The 19,278-nt window shown below is 37.4% G+C and overlaps 1 protein-coding gene across 3 annotated transcripts in view; it reads right to left on the bottom strand.

Annotated features, from left to right (window-relative positions):
• The window catches only part of RNGTT (RNA guanylyltransferase and 5'-phosphatase), a 192,378-nt gene that overhangs the window by 93,511 nt on the left and 79,589 nt on the right, over nucleotides 1–19,278 (bottom strand). For all 3 annotated transcript variants that reach the window (XM_064447649.1, XM_064447647.1, XM_064447648.1), the window contains one exon: nucleotides 3,857–3,925. In XM_064447649.1, the coding sequence (XP_064303719.1) occupies nucleotides 3,857–3,925 (69 nt within the window). The remainder of the gene's footprint in view (nucleotides 1–3,856; nucleotides 3,926–19,278) is intronic.

The following is a 19,278-nucleotide window of genomic DNA, read 5'->3' as shown; positions in this document are numbered from 1 at the left end:
GTCAGTTATTAGGAGATTGCTAGGATAAAAATTAGACAGTCAGAAATATCTAGCAAAGGTATGATTTACAAGGCAGATAACAAAAGTAATTTCACTGATGAGTGGGCATAGGTCAGAGAGCCAATTCTGCCATCAGAAGATAAGAGGCCATTTTTGCTACTTCTATTAAAAACATACAGGTTGGCAAACTGCAAATGTTCTAAAACACATGTAGGAAGTTATGCGCCGTCTTCAAGCAACCTTTTAGGAAAAAGGATTGAAAGCTTCCAATCTTTACATAGCTATTCAGAATCTGTGAACAAGGTGTTTGGCTTTTACCTGCAAACTAATTCGCTCATTGTCTGGGGCATGACCACAGGGCAACATACCTGTCCATGAAGTTTCCTGCTGGCCTGTTTCACTCCTCCTAATTAGCACTTAGCTTCGGTCCCTGCTCTGCCAACCTGTTACATGTAGAGGGATCAGAAAGCTGATCAGATGGAATGGAGCTGACTTAGCCATATGGAAGTTATATCAGTAGCATCTTAAATGGATAGAAAATGATGCAAGGAAAAGAAGCGTTAGGGAGACGCAACACAAAAGGGAAATCAAAAGGAATGTGGGAAATGGGCTACTGGATAGAGAGGATGCATGAAAAGGAAAAGAACAAAGGAAAAGAGTACAAAGGGAAGAAGAGAAACAATAGTAAGAAAACATTGTCTTATATTTGTCTCTCACCATGGAGTTGTTAGAGAATGGTAGGTTAAAGCAGGGGGTGCGCAGGGGGGCACTATGAAGTACACATCACATCAAATCACCTACAAAGCATTCTTAAATTAGAAACGATGCTGAAACCTCTATCAATTCCACTAAATATGCTCTTCTCATGATCTGTGAAAGCTTTTAGTCTCTGGAAAGGGAGGAGGGGCAAGAAGGGAGACCTCAGTCATTGACTTTCAATAGTTATTGTGAAATTAAAGCACTTATATTGGTTATTGCCCAGGGTATACAAGTAACTCAAGTAGCTGGTAAATTAGTGAGGAATAATAATTCTCAGTTAGCATTACCTTGCAAAATAAACCAACCTGCATAGGCAGAAAACAATCTCCTTACTCCTTAACATTGTTTCTACCATCACCAGTCACAGTGCAGAACAATTTCCGCCTCGGTACAAGAGCCTTGCTATTCATAATACTAGTTTATATAGGAAGACTAATAGAAGAAAATAAACCGTTATATCTAACTGAAACCTTAGATTTTGTAGCAAAACTTTTTCACAAATCCCTTTTCATTAAAGCATGCCAAATTCTCAAAACTGAACTAAATCACTAAGGCACTTGATGCCAAATCTCTTCAAACCCAAGAGAAAAGTGAGAAAACCAGAGCTCTTAGAGACTAAAAGTATAATTCCTATTCACAAATAATTTTGGTGTTTTTTTAATAATTAATAATTTTTAAAATAATTAAAAACAAACTTCAGAATTACAAAATATTCTTTCTCTAGGTGTGTTGACTCCTAGTACCACTGTTGCCTATAGGTAGTGGGGAATATATCCATGTACTCAGGTCGAGATGCCTGTGTCTAAGACCAGAGATCAAGAGGAACATATCTGAGTAAATGGAGGGGGAGGGAAAAAAAAAAAACAAACCAAAAAAAAAAACCCCACAAACGACCAAACTGTTCCCCCCCCCCCCAAAAAAAACCAAAAACACATGACAGAAAAGACTAGACTGCTTTAACTATTAAAAGTATGGAATTGTAGGTATTTTTCTCAATTCCTGTCTGTAAATGGTCACATTCAATTCACCATCCTCAGCTACCACTTTATCCTTCTTTGTCATTTTGCTCCAATTCCTGTCTACTTTTGTTTTCTCCCCCTCAAAACACACAGGAGACTTCAGGAGCTCCCAAAAGATGTTCTTAAATTTCCATGATCTTTTAAAACTCAGCATCATTTCTGTCTGTCTCTTTTTCTGCAAGATTAAATAAGTCAATAAAAATGGTTGTGAAGAATTGTTGTCTTCCAGATATGCCATGGTCTCTTCACATGAGACAAACTGGTTTTATAAAGGTCTTTAGGTCTCACAATGACCAAAATCCAGGCCCCTACCCCAATCAACAATAGGTATCTTACTCTGTGAAAAGATCTATTACATCACACACATAACTGCAACTATAATACAAAAAGAAAAATTATTTCAGTGAGTATTCTCAAGGGATCGTTTGTGCATTGTTATACCCAGTTGCCCTTGTATTGTTGCCTATTTATGCCCTCTTTACCGTACAAAATGAAAAAGCAGTATCAGCTATCTATATCAGCTTCACCCTATTCTGTTAATCAGCTTTAACACTTATTTCCCAACAGGTCTACAATAATTTCTTTTGCTCTAAATATACATATTTTCTCAAGTACAGAAGCCATTGAGAAAACTGCACATTACTTAATCTAGAAAAATCAGTTTAATAACAGATGCAACAAACTTAGACTCCATAAATCCTGAAATAAAACTGAAATTTGAACATTAAATTAGACTAAACACATATATCCCGTATTTTAAAGAGGAAAAACCTTTATATTCATTTATACAAGAAAATGAGTTTTTTGTTGGGTTATAAATTTCTCAGTATGCTAAATCAGAAAACACAAGTTATAGAAACACAAAACATAACATTAATTTTCTGTAACAACAGCAGAGACACAATCTTCAGTAATTCCATTTCAAGTAGAAACGGAAATTTCAAAATTTAGTTGTCGTAACTCTGCATAGCTTAACCGCTAATATTCAGGATAGCAGTTCTGAGAAACCTTTACAATTGCTTTAGATTTTAACAATATTTTAAGACATTATCAGGACTTCTTAGGAAAGTATGAATTTTCTTTACCCTAGTAGTTTGGCTTTGAATTTGAAATAGCTATATTTAAAAAAACAGCAACAACAAAAAGGTATGTAGTCTAATTGCTCAGTTATTTTCTGGGTAGCTGATGTAGAACTTGCATAGATAACAGAGGTTAATCTTATTACCAGATGGGAGTATCATCACCCTTGCTAAGATTTACAGTATAGGAAGTAGACCAGAAAAAACTGTTTTATCTGGAAAACTGAATACAAAGGTTTTCTGTAAGTAACTATAAGGGTACAAATATCCATCATATTTGAAATAATATAAAACAATTCCTTGTTTTATAAGCTAAGAAAAAAATCAAAATGGATGACGTTACAGTCACTATCTATGCCAATATACAATACACGTTGCAGTGTATCCATTGTATCAGAGTCAACAGGAGCAGCAGTAGGATGGACAAGGCCATGCTACTGACTTCCTTTAAAGCCACCCTTCTTGCTTGAGAACCAGAAAGAAATATATAAACTGTTGTATCCTGTTCTTCTGGTGACTTCTCACCCCAGTCATACACCTTTATACTGGCGGACATGGCTCAAGAACATATCATGCTTTAATTGCACTAAAGCAACGCAAGTCACAAATTTTACTAAAATTTTGATGTGTGAACATCCTTGAGAAAGAAAAATAATCCCAGAGCTCAAATCAATGGCTGAAACATTCACTGAACTCATGCAGTCAGAAAAAATCCTTCCTTATTTAGCAGCACATCATAGTACACACACAAGAAAAAAAACCGTGAGCTGGTTCCTGAAAACTACCACCATGGATTAATCTGAAGTCACATATACTACAAATTAGATTGCAAGTATTTGATTTTAAGTAGTCTGAGGAACTGGAAAAATCAGAACCAACAGTGCAAAGTAATCCTGACCAAAACAAAGATTAGGTAGTAGATGGGAGCATGAGTGGGGAGGGAGGGTAAGAATTTCATTTGAGAGTGACGGAAGAAAAATCTGGTTTTACGCTACTTACTCCTGTAGGCTGAAATATCAGTCCATCCACTTCATGGCTAACTTCTCTAGCAAAGCTTCCTTCCAGGAGCTGTAGAACAAAAGGAAAAGGAATCTTTTTTCCATAGAGAAATATTTCACTTTGAAGACTGCACATCAAAGCAGAGAATATGCTACTACTACAATCATTTGCTAGTGAACTGCTTATTTATGGTTTAATGTGAGAGCTTAGGAAATGCCAACATAGAAAGCTTCAACAAATTAGCAGTCTTTACAAAGAACACTCAAGGCTCAAAAAAGTTTCAGGGAGGCAAACCCTTTCAGCATTATTCACTGAAAAAGTCGTTGTCCAAAAAGAAATATTGAGAAAAGAAGATGATTCTATACACTAAAAGATGAGGAAAAATCAGTTCTGATACAGGACACCACAGTCATTTGTGGACAAATTAAAAACCACACTTGTCACTTTAATATGCAAGCAGCACTTACTTGAGACTGAAAATACCTACTGAAACATATTTCAGGCATCATTCAAAATTCATGTTTGGCAGACTCCCTAACTAGGGCATAACCCAGTAACACAGCTATACTACTGGTAAAACAACTGTCTGAATTAATTTGGATCGTGAATGTTCTGGTTTATATTTCCAAAGATTGTGAATTCCATATGGAGGTGAATACATCCATCAAGATGGTCTTTACCAGGGAAAAACCATCCGTCTAAACAAACTAATGAGACCAGCTAGTCGACAGTGACGAGAATTGATGATACACTTCCATGTTAAATTACGACTTGCCTAAGGAAAAGCAAATAACTAGTGAGAACTACAATTGTCAAGTAATAGCAAAAAATCAGGAGAATTACCAAAATGCCTCTTTACTATCTTCAGTCTATGTTTTACTGTAGAGTTGAAGAATCCATCCTGAAGTTGTAGGTGCAGAGGTGCTTTTAGTAATATGTGAAAAATTTTGATGTTTAAGTAACCACATGGTCATAAAATTTGACAAATACAGAACTCAGTAAATCACCTTCTGTTTTAAAAGCACCATTTTGGCCTAGGCTGTTAAGTTCGTATCATTTCCTTTGTACAGTCCAACTGAACTCAATGACCCACTGACTAAATTATCGAAATCAAGTGTCAAACCCCTGTCCTCAGTAAATGGCAAAAGTATGAAAGGAGTTGAGGATTAACATTTGTATCTTCCCATGGGCAGTACAACTCAGAAATTAACTTAAAATCGATCAAAAGTCTGATGGCCAAATATTTTGAACAATAATAATATGATATTTCATTTAAACCTGTAGCTCTTTGCACAGAATAATTGATCATTTTGCTATTACAAACCCTAGCTTTTTTCCTTATCCACAGTCATTAGAGTATTTTTGCTTATAACGGCATCTACAAATACAACTTTCACTATTCAACTTTTAGATACAATTTAATTGAAAAACACACTCTACGAAAGTACTTTCAGGTGGTAAAATACTTAAAAAACATTTGATTCAGAGTAAGAAATCACCCAGCAAAACACTATTTTTCAGTACAGAAAGCCCACACTTGGAATGTCAAGCTGTAGTTTGCATTTACCTATTATAACTTTGAAATACACAACTGAGGTTTCACGATCCTTTATCGGATGTCTATACAAAATAAGAAAAAATAACTTGCAATTCTTTCAAAAGGTCATTATTAATCTTTGCTTCAGGAGAGAAATTAGTACATTGGAAAAATACTTAAACAAACATTAAAAAGTTTAACAAAAAAGTTTTTTAAAACTTCTACACAACCTAAGCATTCTGTCGATCCCTTGCAAGGTTACTGCACAGTTCCAAAACTGACAGCCCAGTGGGAAATCTGTAATAATAATACACTTGATATTTACAAAAACACATAGAAAAGGTTTCATTAAATTCAAGCACCTAAGAAAACTTTCCCCAAACACAAAGCTTACAACTCTAAAAATAAAAGACAAACTTCAAATGCGCTGAGACTACACTTTTTAAACATTTCTAGCTATCTTATTAAAGGGCACTAACCAAACTGCCAAACAGAAACCGATCATCTCTGGTTTTGCTTACCTGAAGTTCTTAAAGGAATCTGAGGACACAGGTACTTTGGTGTTGGCTTACATAAACTGCATTATTTACTCTTTCCCAAAATAAAACTGAAGACTATAAAAACAATCTTTTAATTTGGAGTGTGTGACTCACCCAGGTAAAGCATAAAATTATTACCATGCGCTGTTTTATATGTAGGTCTCTCCACTCTGGTCTACATGTAGTTGAACTACTTTAAAGCACTATTACAACTTCATAAATGGGGGGAAAAATGTAAATTCAAAATTTACAATTTAAGATTTTTTTTTCTGGTATTCCTTTTTGTTTACTACTCCACCAGAGTTATAAAATGCAAGGGAATCCCTCTTAGCAACCTGACATCTCGTTTCAGACTTGAACTCGTTCTCATTTTGGAGTTCCACAGTATTCTTACTAAGACACCTCCTACCAAATGTCTATTAGATATCAAAGACAAAAGGATTTTAAAACCAGAACAAGACTTAACAGGTAACTAAACCTCTTTGTGCTCCCAGTTATTCTGCTTTCATTCTCATTAGGTCCATTACAAGTATTCCGATGATAACATTCCAGAAAATAATTTTTACTAGAAAGGATTAGCAATTTGGGGGATGGGGAGTGAAGTGGGAAGGAGGGAAGAGAAATTTTCTCTAAGCTTCTTCCCATACACACTTCCTTGAAATTTAAACTATTTAGAGGTTGTCTGCGAACAGCAGAATATATACCCATTGAATACTGCAGAAAGTTTGGACTGTCAGGAGAGTGAGCAGAAAAAGAATGTTTGACATATAAGCAAATATTTTTGACACTAAAAATATAGCTAAGATTTTTAGGTTTATGAACTTAAAATGCAGCTATCATGGTTCATCTTTTAAAAAACTCTGTTCAATTTTCCACACATATTAAAATTCCTAATTAACTTGAACAGTACAGTCTTTTTTAATCGGCACCATGATAAATGGCACACCTGCTTAACTGGGATGACTGCCAGGGATCAGAAAATGCAATGCATTTCAATGACATTTTATAAAAGATGGGGAAATGATGCATGTGAGCCATTTCTTCTAGCATGCTATTCCTTGTAGCCTCGTGACGTCTGTTTCCACCTGTGAACCCTGTTTGTTAACTTCTTGCAGCTTCCTGCCTCCCTGTGAACATTGCAATAAACCATACAGTTCATTATTTAAAAGTTTTCCTTTCCTACTTTATAACTAAATCAAATTAAAAATTATTTCTACATCTAATAATATTTCCCGAACAAAAAGAATAGTATAATTGCATGGAATGAGTGGAGCTGTACAACAAGGAAAAGGATTTCTCCTTGCTCTTTAACCACCGAGCTGAGGAGCAGCAGTATGTCACCAAAAGCAGCACCAATAAGTTGCTGAAGCTGATTTTCCTGAAACACTGAACAGGTCAGCAGAATTTCTTGAGTGGACAACTGAAAAAAAAAACTCACCAAAATATCACACTTCAGAGATCTCTCTATACTTATCAATAAAGAAATCGCTCGGCTCCTCCACCAGGGAGAGGAGAAAATTTTGGTGCACACAGATTCCACATAACACTAGTAAGTTTTTATTAATGTTCCTGCAGTTCTGAGGCAAACCTCGTGATTCTGACAAGTTTTCAGATGTCACTTCATTCATAAAACAATTAAGTCCAGTAGATACTACTGTTCCATTCCCTTTACAAAAAAAAAAAAAACCAACCCAAAAAAACACCACCAAACCTAATGGAAACACAACATGCCTGTGAGAGTTCTGCAGATTCCAAAACATAATAATGCCTCTGCAAAGTCATATTGACTTTCTACAAAATAATTTGGCTAAGGGGTCCTTGCACACAACTATTATCAATCTGCTATGTCACAATATGAAAATACTCCTAACCATTTTGTCCGTATTTCTGATTCAAAACTGATACCGCTTGTTAGGCTAGTGAAATACTTGGAGATACATTAAAAAATCCCTTTGCATTTTTTAATACAAGACAAATATACATCCATTTTCCTTGCTTTCTCAATTTCAGAACTGCTATATGCTTCACTCAGTTTCAAGTCAAGCTACTGCAACTCTGCCTGCACCAGTCCTGAGGCAGTTTTTCGGAGCCACTTTCAAATTACTGATCATATACCTGGTCACTCCACAGCAAAAGCTGTGAAATAGAACATACTTTACTCAAAAGTATTAGTTACAAATAAACTACCAATGGAATTGTCAATTAACTAGAATGTAAACCAGCTTCAGACACGAGCATACCATCATTCCTAAATTCACAGAGCCACCATCTTCACTGGCGTAGATTTCAGCCCAACCCACAGGACAGCCCCTTCCTCTGTTGACGACAGCCCTCACCATCAGCCTACAAAGTAATTCTCACATCCTGACAACTGTCAGGTTCTACAAACATGGGCTTATAAATCTCTGTACAGATACTGCAGATTCTTTAAACTTATACAGTCTTCAGGAAAAGATTCAGATGTTACCAGCACCAATAACCACCTTTTTTAAAAGGAAACAATTATTCTGGCTCTTTCCTTACACTTCTCAAAGAGATGGGACTATTCTGCTTTTAAAAGAGGATATCACTCCTGGTTTTTACGTGAATTTGTTTCACCTTGCTAGCCAGTTTCTGTGTTTTTCTATTTTTACATTACAACCTCCTCAACAGCCCTGACTCATCTCAGTATACACTCTTTCAATGAGGTCTTAATTATCCAAGTTCAATACACAAATTCTTTCCTTTAATACTGGTTGCTGATGTATTTAGGACATCCCAGAAAAAAGTTTTATATCCAAAGTGGGAGCTACAAATGTTTTCACAGGTACAGCAGTTTAACAACATTCAATAAAACATACTTGATTTTAATGTGTCTGCTATGAAGAGAAGTACTTTCATCATATTTTTGCTAACTCACAAGACAGAAAAAAATCATCGCTATTACTACATACAGATGTCTCTGAAGAGAGGATCTATGAATCACAAATCCAGCTGAAGATCTGTGTAACCAGACCAGTATTTCTGTTGAGTAGCCTCCCTGGATTTAAGTTTAAAGCACACAAATAAAACACAAACACCCCTAAAACCCTGCTTAATGAAAATACTTTGCTTAAAAGTCAGAATTGAAATCTGGATCACCCTTGATACAGATAAAATAAAAAATATATTGAGAATAAAATACTTCATAGTACCTTCAGAAATCCTGTTTTTGAATTACATCAGAAATCCTACAGTATGATTTCTATGTTAAGTTCAGTTAAGTTAAAATAATGCAAAAATAGTCTGGCTCAGAACCATCCCAACTATCATGTTTCCTAAAATAAATCAGTTAATCAGCAACAGACAGTGACTGAGCCATCATCCACCCTATTAACATTATGAACTCCAGCTTTCAAACGTTACACTTTGAGAAGGTGGCCCCCTAGAAAAGAATTAAACATGCTGTCTGTGGCATGTAAGTTCCTTCCAGATGATACACAAGCTATTGTACAATGCTTGAAAATATTATCAAACGCAGCTTAATATCAGGTGAAGGAAGCTGATGTCTCTAAGCTATGTTTGTTGTCTCTGCTCCTTCCTTTTCCCCAGAATCTTTCCAGTTTCCCCTGCCCTGCAGCATCATTTCTTTTTTGGCTTGTTTTGTTTCTAAAAGCAGAGAAGGTATCAAGAATTAAACAGCTGCTTTCAGTATCAAAGCAAAATAACATCAAATAGTATGCGAGTACCGATATACTAGGGCCAGGGATGGGGGTGGTGTCATATATTATTCAAAAATAAACTTCAAAATCACAAACATTCTACAAATAAAAGTTGGCTAATTCATATTTTAAGAGAAATAGAGCAAAAAAAAAGTGTTAAGAGAAGTTTTTATTTTAGTTTGTTGACTGAAATTACAAGTATATGGTAAAATTTTCAAAACATTCTTTAGGGGAGCACATACCTTCTGAAAAATGCGGGGCGGGGGGGGGGGGGGGGGGGGGAAGGATGGACGACAGACCCCAAAACCAAACCACCTTGAACTGCAGCCACTCAGACTTCCATCTTTTTCATACTCAGGATACCGTTCACCTCACCTAGCATTAGCATTTGAAGTAAAACATCAGACCTAAACAAATCTGGTGTAAATTAACAGCTTGGGGGGGAGATGGAAGAGGATCAGCGACATACACACCTCTGGCAGTTCCACTGCTTCCTTCACTCCCTGCCCAAAACCAGACATAGCCTGGATCAGCAGTTCAGACTAACTTTCAGACAGCTATGAGGATGAGATGAAACCCTCTCCTCTTGTGCATATTTAAGTTCCTCTTCAAGTGATACGCTCAAGTGCTGAATAATTTTTTGGAAAATTGTGCAGTCTCAAGTTACAGCATGGTGTGATGGAGAACTACAATCGTCGTTAAGTTGCTCCAATGAACTACTGCATGTGCAATTAAAAAATTAATGCCTTTTGCTCAGCAATTTTTTCTTCCTCCTTCAACTTTTCTTCTTTGTTCCTCTCTTTAGTAGATACTGATCAAATTCACCTCTAAGATATTTTTTGGCAAATAAACTAGCTTCACATTTCAAAAATCTCACAAGGAAGCAGATATAACTTTTCAATATTTCAGTAATGTCTATTCTAAACTCAGAGTTATCATTTTTTTCATCAGCTGAAGTCATCCCAGCTAGACTAGACAGAATATTCTACGATAGCCACAGCAGCAAGAAAAAGTGCACTCCCTGTACTCCTCAGCAGGAGTCTTTCAAGGAGATCTCTGGATACATGAGCACTTGCCAAAGAATTTCACCAGCCGATAGCTCATTACAACTGGCTGCTTGACTCAAAGTGGCTCCTTTCAAGTAACCATGAAGGTCCTAAAAGTACAGCCCATGATCTCATGAGTGTGCCTTTGCACATGGCCATGCAAGTAAATGTTTCTGCTTGCACCCTGTGATCGCAAAAGCTGTAAGCAGCTTTTCAACATCAACATTTACTTCCCTCATGCAGGCATCACTAATCTGTCTCTCATTTATATGGTTTCATGTTTTCCTCCAAATCATCCATAAAAATGTTGAAGAGCAGATTTTTAATCAATTTAACATGACACAGTTTCCTTTGCATTATTCTCATTTCCTACTAAAAATAAGATATGCTATCTAATGTCAAATAAATTAGGTAAAAAACAGTATTTAATATATTAAAGTGTACCTTTATAGCAGGTTAAAGTAAAATTCTATAATGCATCCTCAATTATTCATTGTATTTGGCTATATTTACCTTGAAGATTTTCAAATTTTGTGTGTGTGGAAACAAGCAACGAAGAGGCAAGAAAAGAAATGCAGCATGATAATTGAGAAGCAGACTCTCAGAGTCTGAAAACGACAGCTTATGCTAAATATTTTTAAGCTAGTATGCAAAAAAAAAATCATGAAGTTACAAAACATTTCTCAGGCCATGCTAATGGTCTTAAATATGCATAAAGGAACAGTAGGATCAAAAACTGCTGAAAATAAATTAAAAAGTTAACTCCTTAAGAAGTAATTATTTGAAGAAGTCTTATATGCTCATTAAGAACCAACACATACTGAAGGCTAACTGTTACAATTTCAGTAAACCAGTGAAATGATCTACTTTGCCCTAACTGCATAAGGAACACAAAGTAAAAACTTCTTACTTGCTCATTACTTAAAAAGAAATTTCATGCTCTTGGGATATAAAAATCAGTGTGCAATTCAAATTGCATGAAAATCCTTTTAAAAAAATGCTTAAAGCTCAAAATCCTAGCTTTCATGCAGCCATCCACTCAAGGCTCTAATTCAAGGTAAAAACAGAGAAAAACTGTAAATGTTATTTTGGCTGCATGAATACGTAGGTGTTGAAAGCACTTGATGTTAACCAGTAACTCGGTACTAAACAAGAAAAGTAAACGCCAAAGGTTCACCTAACAAAATCACCACTTTTTTGAACTATGTAATTCGTGGCAACAGCTTAATCATATTATGATGAAAATTTTACCAAATGACTGCATAAAGACACATGGGAATTTTCTCAGTTGATAAAATTTTAAAAATCCATACTTTTTATAAAATACTATTTTATGGAAAGCCCTTCAGTTTGTTACTTTACTAGACGCTCTGAAACCAATCATACTGAAAGACTAAAAATAACCTCTTTGCCAAGTTAATCATACAGAACATTTTGGCTCAAAAGACATTAAAAACACCTAATTACTGCAATGGATTTGTTCCCTATAAGAATGAAAGCAGATAATGGCAGCAATGTTAGACTGATGTTCACTAATATGATCAAGAGACTAATTATTATCCATGAATCATTTGTAGCATTCAAAACTTGATTAATGTCAGGTCAAGTTTAACATGTGATAGGTTTTATTAGTAATGCTCGGCTATCCCACAGCTTGTCAGTTTAAGCGAGTGCCATCTGTTAGGTGTAGGAATAGCCAACAGCCACAACAAAAGCACAGCGGACACAACTGGTCACTGAAGTACGTTTTAAGAATTCTACAAGGTAGCTGCTCTAATAATTTTAAACACATTAGGCTAGAATCCAGCACAAAATGACCTGCTAAAGAAACTTGGAGCCCAAAAAGCAAACATGCAAGGCAGGCTTTTCTTATTCGAAAGCTTGTCCAAAGGAGCGTTTCATCCAACTGGATTTAGCTTCACAGATTGACCAGTCTCTAGTAACAAAAACTGTCTTGCAAGAGGAATATGCATAGCTTCTTCTCTACACTTCATCTTTAGCAAGCATTCCTGTACAGAATACACAGCTTTACCCTTTAAAGCATCACTCGTGGTATTCAAGTACATATGGCCCTAACTAATGGTTCATGTAGCATAACACTCCTAGAAAGCAACAAACCTGAAATTCATATTCCACAAGAAAATGTTTATTGACACTCTCCCATTTGTTCTAATTACAGTTAATGACTAGAGGAAATCTTTTCACAGTAGGCTCACTTTCTAGTGTTTCACAGCACTTTGTGGGTGGCCGGGCTTTACCAGGGGTCGCTTCTCCCACATGCAGCCCATTTGCAGCTCTTGCAGCAGGAAGGGAACTCACTTGTTATCGTAAGAGCTCACACAGGCACCTCCACTGAACATCCACAGACTCAGCACTAACTACAGTGGGAGCAGCAAGGCTGAAATAACATGAAGAGGCAACAGACAGGTGCATGCTCAGAGAGGAAGGAAGGTGACCTAATTCTACCTGGGTTTTCTCCGGCACCTACATACTCTCCTCTAGTCTAAAACTAGTTAGAAACTCAGCAGGAGCATTGAAAGAAACATTTAGTTACCTCACAGCTACAACATCCCTCTCAGATGTATTATAAATATGTTCTCATTCAATGGCTCTCTTGCATTCTAAGTGCATGAAGCTGAAAGGCTGCAGATTCAGGCTGCCATTAGTATAACTTGCAGTCTGTACTGCAGCTCCAAGGGTTCTGTTTTCTGGCTAACAGCATGATGTGCAGGGTTCCCAGACTCCTTGATGTCTTGATGTAAAAGCCAAGTGTTCTGAAGACTTCATGCTAGTAGGCCGTAGACCATAAATAATATCATAATTCAAAGAACCATAACTACTGTGCAGTTTCTCCCTCAACCATTTGCCCATATAATTTCATAGCTGATGACTGACAATGACCCAAACTACTAGTGCCTCAGCATTAGCGTTCTAACTAATGATACCACTCTTCACTGACTTTTAGAAGAGCAGTTCTGCAGAAAAATTTTTACTGGAGTTCATGTCTTCTTTCCAGAACAGGAAGGCAATAGAAATTCCTGTTTATACTCATACGATGGGGAACAAGCAACACCTCCGAGCAAGAAAGCCAAAGAGACTCATCCCTTCTATCTGCAATGTGCTTCCTGTCATGAGTGAGCCACCTCTCAAAAAACCCAAGTTATTCCAACACACTCTGGACTAGTACTGCTGCCAGTTTCCCAGAAGAGTGCTATAGTCTGCTTTTTTCACAGAGAACTGAGAGCAAGAGAAATTATATATATCATCTTCTGAAAGCTGTTTCTTAAATCTTCTTTACTACCCCTCCAAAAGACTTAAAGAAAAGCCATTTCCAGATATATGATTAGCTGGAAGTTACTGTAGTCTGTGATGGGGTGCAACCTCCAATACTGAGAAGGTGGAAGAACTGCACTAGCTTGATTTCATTACCAAGCCACAAAGGAAAAAATGTTATAGTGAAGAACAATAAAATATATTGCAGATGTGGCAGGGAATAAAATTTGATGGTTGTATTTTTAAAAAAATCTTTTATTTTTGCAGCTAATTCATTAACTGTACTCTTTAAAGATGCTACTAACACTAGCTATATGAGATGTTCCTTAATTGTTTGGATATCGACGTTTTAGAAAAATGTAGAGCACACTGCAGTAAGAGTCCCACCAAGCTATTGCCAGTTTGCAGGTTCTGAGTGAACAACTCCAAAGGTCACGTACCTAATATATTCAAAACAATACCCAAGAATAACAGGAGCCTATGTGTGTTAACACTTAATTTGACAGCACATCTGCATTCCTGAATTCAAAATAAGCATTAGGCATTTCTCACTGTCAATCTCTTCTCAAAAAAAACAATTGAGAAATTGGTATCAGCTAACTATGATGTTTTCAAATGCTTCTTTCAAATAAGAGAAATAGGCTGCCTCAAGAAAATTTAATTGACTTCTGTGATAGCTTCAAAACAGGAGAAACACGAATTCCTCGAGGCTGTGAGGGAATACCACTGCTAAACAGCAATAATATTTCATGTTTATTTTACCTGATGAAGAAACAGAGCAATATATTTCATAGTTTGGCTATTTAATCTACCATGCTCTTGCCAGTTCTCTATTTCAACCTGTAAGGTACCTTCAATTCTTTCTTTTAGGGCTTGAGATTTTGTCCGCATCACTTTTGCCATGCTCCCCTACCTGACAGAGCACACCTGCCTGAGACTGGAGTCCTGCTGGATCTAGAGGAGGTTTAATAGGTGCCACTAGCAAATTCTTTGACCTGTTTAAAAATTATCTACAAATTGTGACATGCCTCAATGGATGGCAGACACTCAGTATAGTCTGTTTCCCGATGCCCCCAACTAAGCAAGGTTCACAGAACCACAGAATGGCAGGGGTTGGAAGGGACCTCTGGAGATCATCTTCCCTGCTTGAGCAGGCACACCTAGAGCAGGGTGCACAGGAACACATCCAGGCAGGGTTTGAATGCCTCCAGGGAAGGAGGCTCTACAGCCTCTCTGGGCAGCCTGTGCCACTGCTCTGTCACCCTCACAGTAAAGAAGTTTTTCCTCATATTGAGGTGGAACCTCCTGTGTTCCAACTTGTGCCCATTGCCCCTTGTCCTGTCATTGGGCACCACGGAAAAGAGTCCAGTCCCATCGTCTTGACACCCACCCTTTACATATTTATAAGCACTGATAAGATCCCCCCTCAGTCTTCTCCAGGCTGAACAAACCCAGGTCTCTCAGCCTTTCCTCATAAGGGAGATGCTCCAGGCCCCTGATCGTCTTCATAGCTCTCCACTGGACTCTCACCAGTAGTTTGCTGTCCTTCTTGAACTGGGGAGCCCAGAACTGGATGCAGTACTCCAGATGTGGCCTCACTAGGGCAGAGTAGAAGGGGAGGATAACCTCCCTTGACCTGCTGACCACACTCCTTTTAACGCACCCCAGGATACTGTTGGCCGCCTTGGCCACAAGGGCACGTTGCTGGCTCAGGGTCAGCTTGTTGTCCACCAGCATTCCCAAGTCCTTCTTAGTGGAGCTGCTTTCCAGCAGGTCAGCCCCCAACCTGTACCAGTGCATGGGGTTGTTCCTCCCCAGGTAGAAGTCCTTACACTTGGTTTTGCTGAATTTCATTAGGTGCCCCTTGGCCCAGCTCTCCAGCCTATTCTCCCACTAATTTTTAGAAGCTCCCTAATACTCTGGGTTTGAGCAAAAACAACATTCAAAAGTTCTTTTGATGTCAAAGGAAAAATGACATTGAGTTGAGTGCAATGGGGACAAGTACTTTTTAATTTGTTCCCTACATGATCTTCCAACATTACAAACTTGATAGGGTTTATCTGTTATTCAGCCCCTTTGTAAGCTACTACAACATAATCTGGTCTCTGGTTGTCAAGAACATGGACAGGCCTGTTTTAATTAAAATCAGATAATTAAGGATAATGTTTTATTAAGCACTTCCACCAAGACTTATCAAAAGAGACAAATCTGTATATACAATGATTCCATTAGACATAAAATGGATATCCAAGAATATAAAGTTTTCATACATTTACTGTTACAATGCCTGATTCAAACTGGGCTAATGTATTCCACTGGGCACTGATGCAGTGATTTTAGCACAAAAATTAAGATTTAATATTATATTCTGGATGTTTTAAAATATCTGATTCTTCTGCTATGCGATGGCACTTGAGGGCTTTATTTCCTACAAAGTTGAAATTAAAACTTGTAGCTGCAAGGCCGTAACAGTAAAATGCTAAGATTTTCTTATTTCTTGCTTTTGAAGAAAAATATTCATTCTTTACAGTATTTTTTTGCAACACTGGGCATATCACAAGAAAAGAAGGAGCTAGCAGGGATGTCCTATAATCTTGTATCATAATAAATTGCTTTAAATCTCACCCCCATCTTTACAATTTTCTTTGTGCTTTTATTCATTCTATCCAAATCAAGCGCATGTCTCTTGAACATCATTCCAATACGAGGAGGCTGATGGCTTCCCTGCGGAGCTGTATTGCCAGGAGGCAGTTTGGAAAGTGACAGGCTGTGAAGTGGCACAACGGACAATATTAAACAGTTGCCCCTCAATTAATGAGTGGAGTGACCCACTTAGTCACCACAGCTGAGTCCTCTAACTAATACAGAAGATATCCAATATACCAATTCAATTGCCCATACCAGGATACCAACTGGCAATTAGGTCCAAACAGATTTGCATTTTCTGTTTTGGTAACACACCACAAAAGTGAAGGTAGAAATCACCATAAAGATGATCTTCCCACGTAGAAAGTTATATTATTTCCATTGCACAAAATACAGAAGAAATAATTTACAAAAATATCTGAATGTTCAAGGCTAATGTTAAAATGTTAAAAGCTAAACTGAATACGTACTGTTCTGACACTTAAACTTATAATGTGTACTGAGTATAATGCTTTATCCATATGACTTTTTCCCCCCCACACTAGTTTCATTGTTTTCTTTCCCACACTATAGTTTGGCAAGTCAGAATTTAATTATATATTCCACATCTGACATTCTACATTAATTTAATTTGTACCACTAGCATTATCTAACATGGGCCACTAGTTATGAAAATAATCCTTCATGGAAATATTTGAGACTGTTTGTTTTAACTTCAGTAGATCATTTTCAAAAAAAATGTGAAATATAACTAACGTGTGAATGATTTCTTAAACCAAAAGCAAACTCTATTTCCCCTTTTCCCTAAACAAAATTATACTGTGATGAAATTTATACTTGACTTCTAACATCGCAAATAATAATAATCCAAAGCAAGTAACCTAAATCCTTTTTTTAACTCTAGGAAATGAACACAGATTCTTGTTCATGAATGGGTCTCCTCAAGCTGACTCCACCAGAGCAAGGCAGCTGAAAAGTTAGCCATAGCTGAGTCTTCTACCCCCACCCACTCCCCCCACCCCCTGCATGAGGAAAAATCTTTTGGTGTAAACCAAATCTAACCAAGTAACTGCAGCCTCCCTGCCCCACAAAAAGCAAAGAAATACCCAGAGGCAGCTGGATACCCCACAAGCCCTGGCCTACGAAGTCCCTGCTATGCTCATCCTCCCGCTGCCAGAAATCACTTTTACCAAACAGTATCCATGTCATTCCAGTGCTGCAGCTGGTTGCATGAAATAGCTCCAGTTCAAGCACTGAATTTTAAGTGGCAATAATATACACTGAGCTCAAGAGCCACAGTTTGGTCATCTATTTCACATTACAATTTACAAAGCTTCCACTTGGTCTGGTTGGCTGTCCTTGCCTTTAAAACTCACACAGTAAGATAATTTTGAAAAACAAGGCTGAAGTACTACATGCTGGGATACAGGACAGCTGCCAAGTGAAGATTTCCAATTCCAATATAAACATCAGGTAACATCTTTCCAGCTTCTTATTCACTACTTGTTTATTAGGTTCCTCAGGTCAACCATTATTTGCATTTACAGGAAGAAAAGCACTCCAAAAAGAAGATTTGAGTGAAGATAACCACCAGCACAAAAGCATCTAAGGGTGGAATAAGGCAATACTGTTTTTCCAACATCTGACTTTCCATTTTGGGGGAGATGGAATAGGACAAAGTGAGGAAGAAATGTACAAAGTAAAGACACAAAAGCAAACAGAAACAAAATGGTAGAGGGGAGATGGGTCAGAAGATAATTAAAAGGAGAGGAGATGATAAACAGGCCAAAAACCTGGAACAGAACAGATGGAGTGAGGACTATGGCGTAGGCCAGACACCTAAGACTGATGCCAACTCTGGGTCAGGAAATGCAGGATTGAAAGGTGAGCTGATTAAGCTTGTCCTTAAGGCACAGAAAATAAAAACAAAAATAAAAACAGAGGATACAAGTCTTCTTGGCATTGAAAGCCCTCCAGATGGTAACGTTCCCCCTCAGCTGAGATGCAGAATTCAAAATCTCCAATAAACAGACAGAGATTATTTGACACTTCTGCTGCTGCCCTTGCTGCAGTTGAATTCTTTTGTCTTTTGCCCCATGACTGCAACCTTCTCCCCATTTTTGTCTGTAGGCTACTTGGTGACATAAGACAGGGCTTTGTGGTCATTTACAGTCAGTTTTGGGTTAACAGCTCTCTTGGTAGACACAGGTGTCCACATATTCTGCCTTTTATCAGGGTTCGTTTTTTCGGGCCACACAAATACTAATTTACAGCTGCCTCAGCTGCCTGCAAAATACTTCACACCAACATCAGCAAATCATGTACTTACACAGTCTCCTTCACCACCAGAGGTCCACAGCCACTTCATTTTCCAAAGCAAACACCTCAACAGTAGCTATATGCTTATTGGTTTTAAACATTCCACCTTTCCTAACTACAACAAAAGCCATTTCAAAACATAAAAATAAAAATAAAAATCCAAATGTCAAATAAACCAGGAAAACAAAATAAGTCATCTGTCAGTTCACAGATTTGACTGGAAACTTTCAAGATCATCCTAGACCATTCAATCTTTTAGCAGATTACTCACCTTCATTCTAATCCCTCTAGGACAGGCTGTCATTTTAAAACCAGACAATTGTCTAAGAACTGACAAGTCATTCACATACAGCGTGCTAACATTTGAAAAAGGTTGTTCATT

Source organism: Phalacrocorax carbo, chromosome 3, assembly GCF_963921805.1.
Source record: "Phalacrocorax carbo chromosome 3, bPhaCar2.1, whole genome shotgun sequence".
NCBI classification, from domain to species: Eukaryota; Metazoa; Chordata; class Aves; order Suliformes; family Phalacrocoracidae; genus Phalacrocorax; species Phalacrocorax carbo.
The sequence above is the reverse complement of the archived record's forward strand: the minus strand, read 5'-3'. Positions and strand labels throughout refer to the sequence as shown.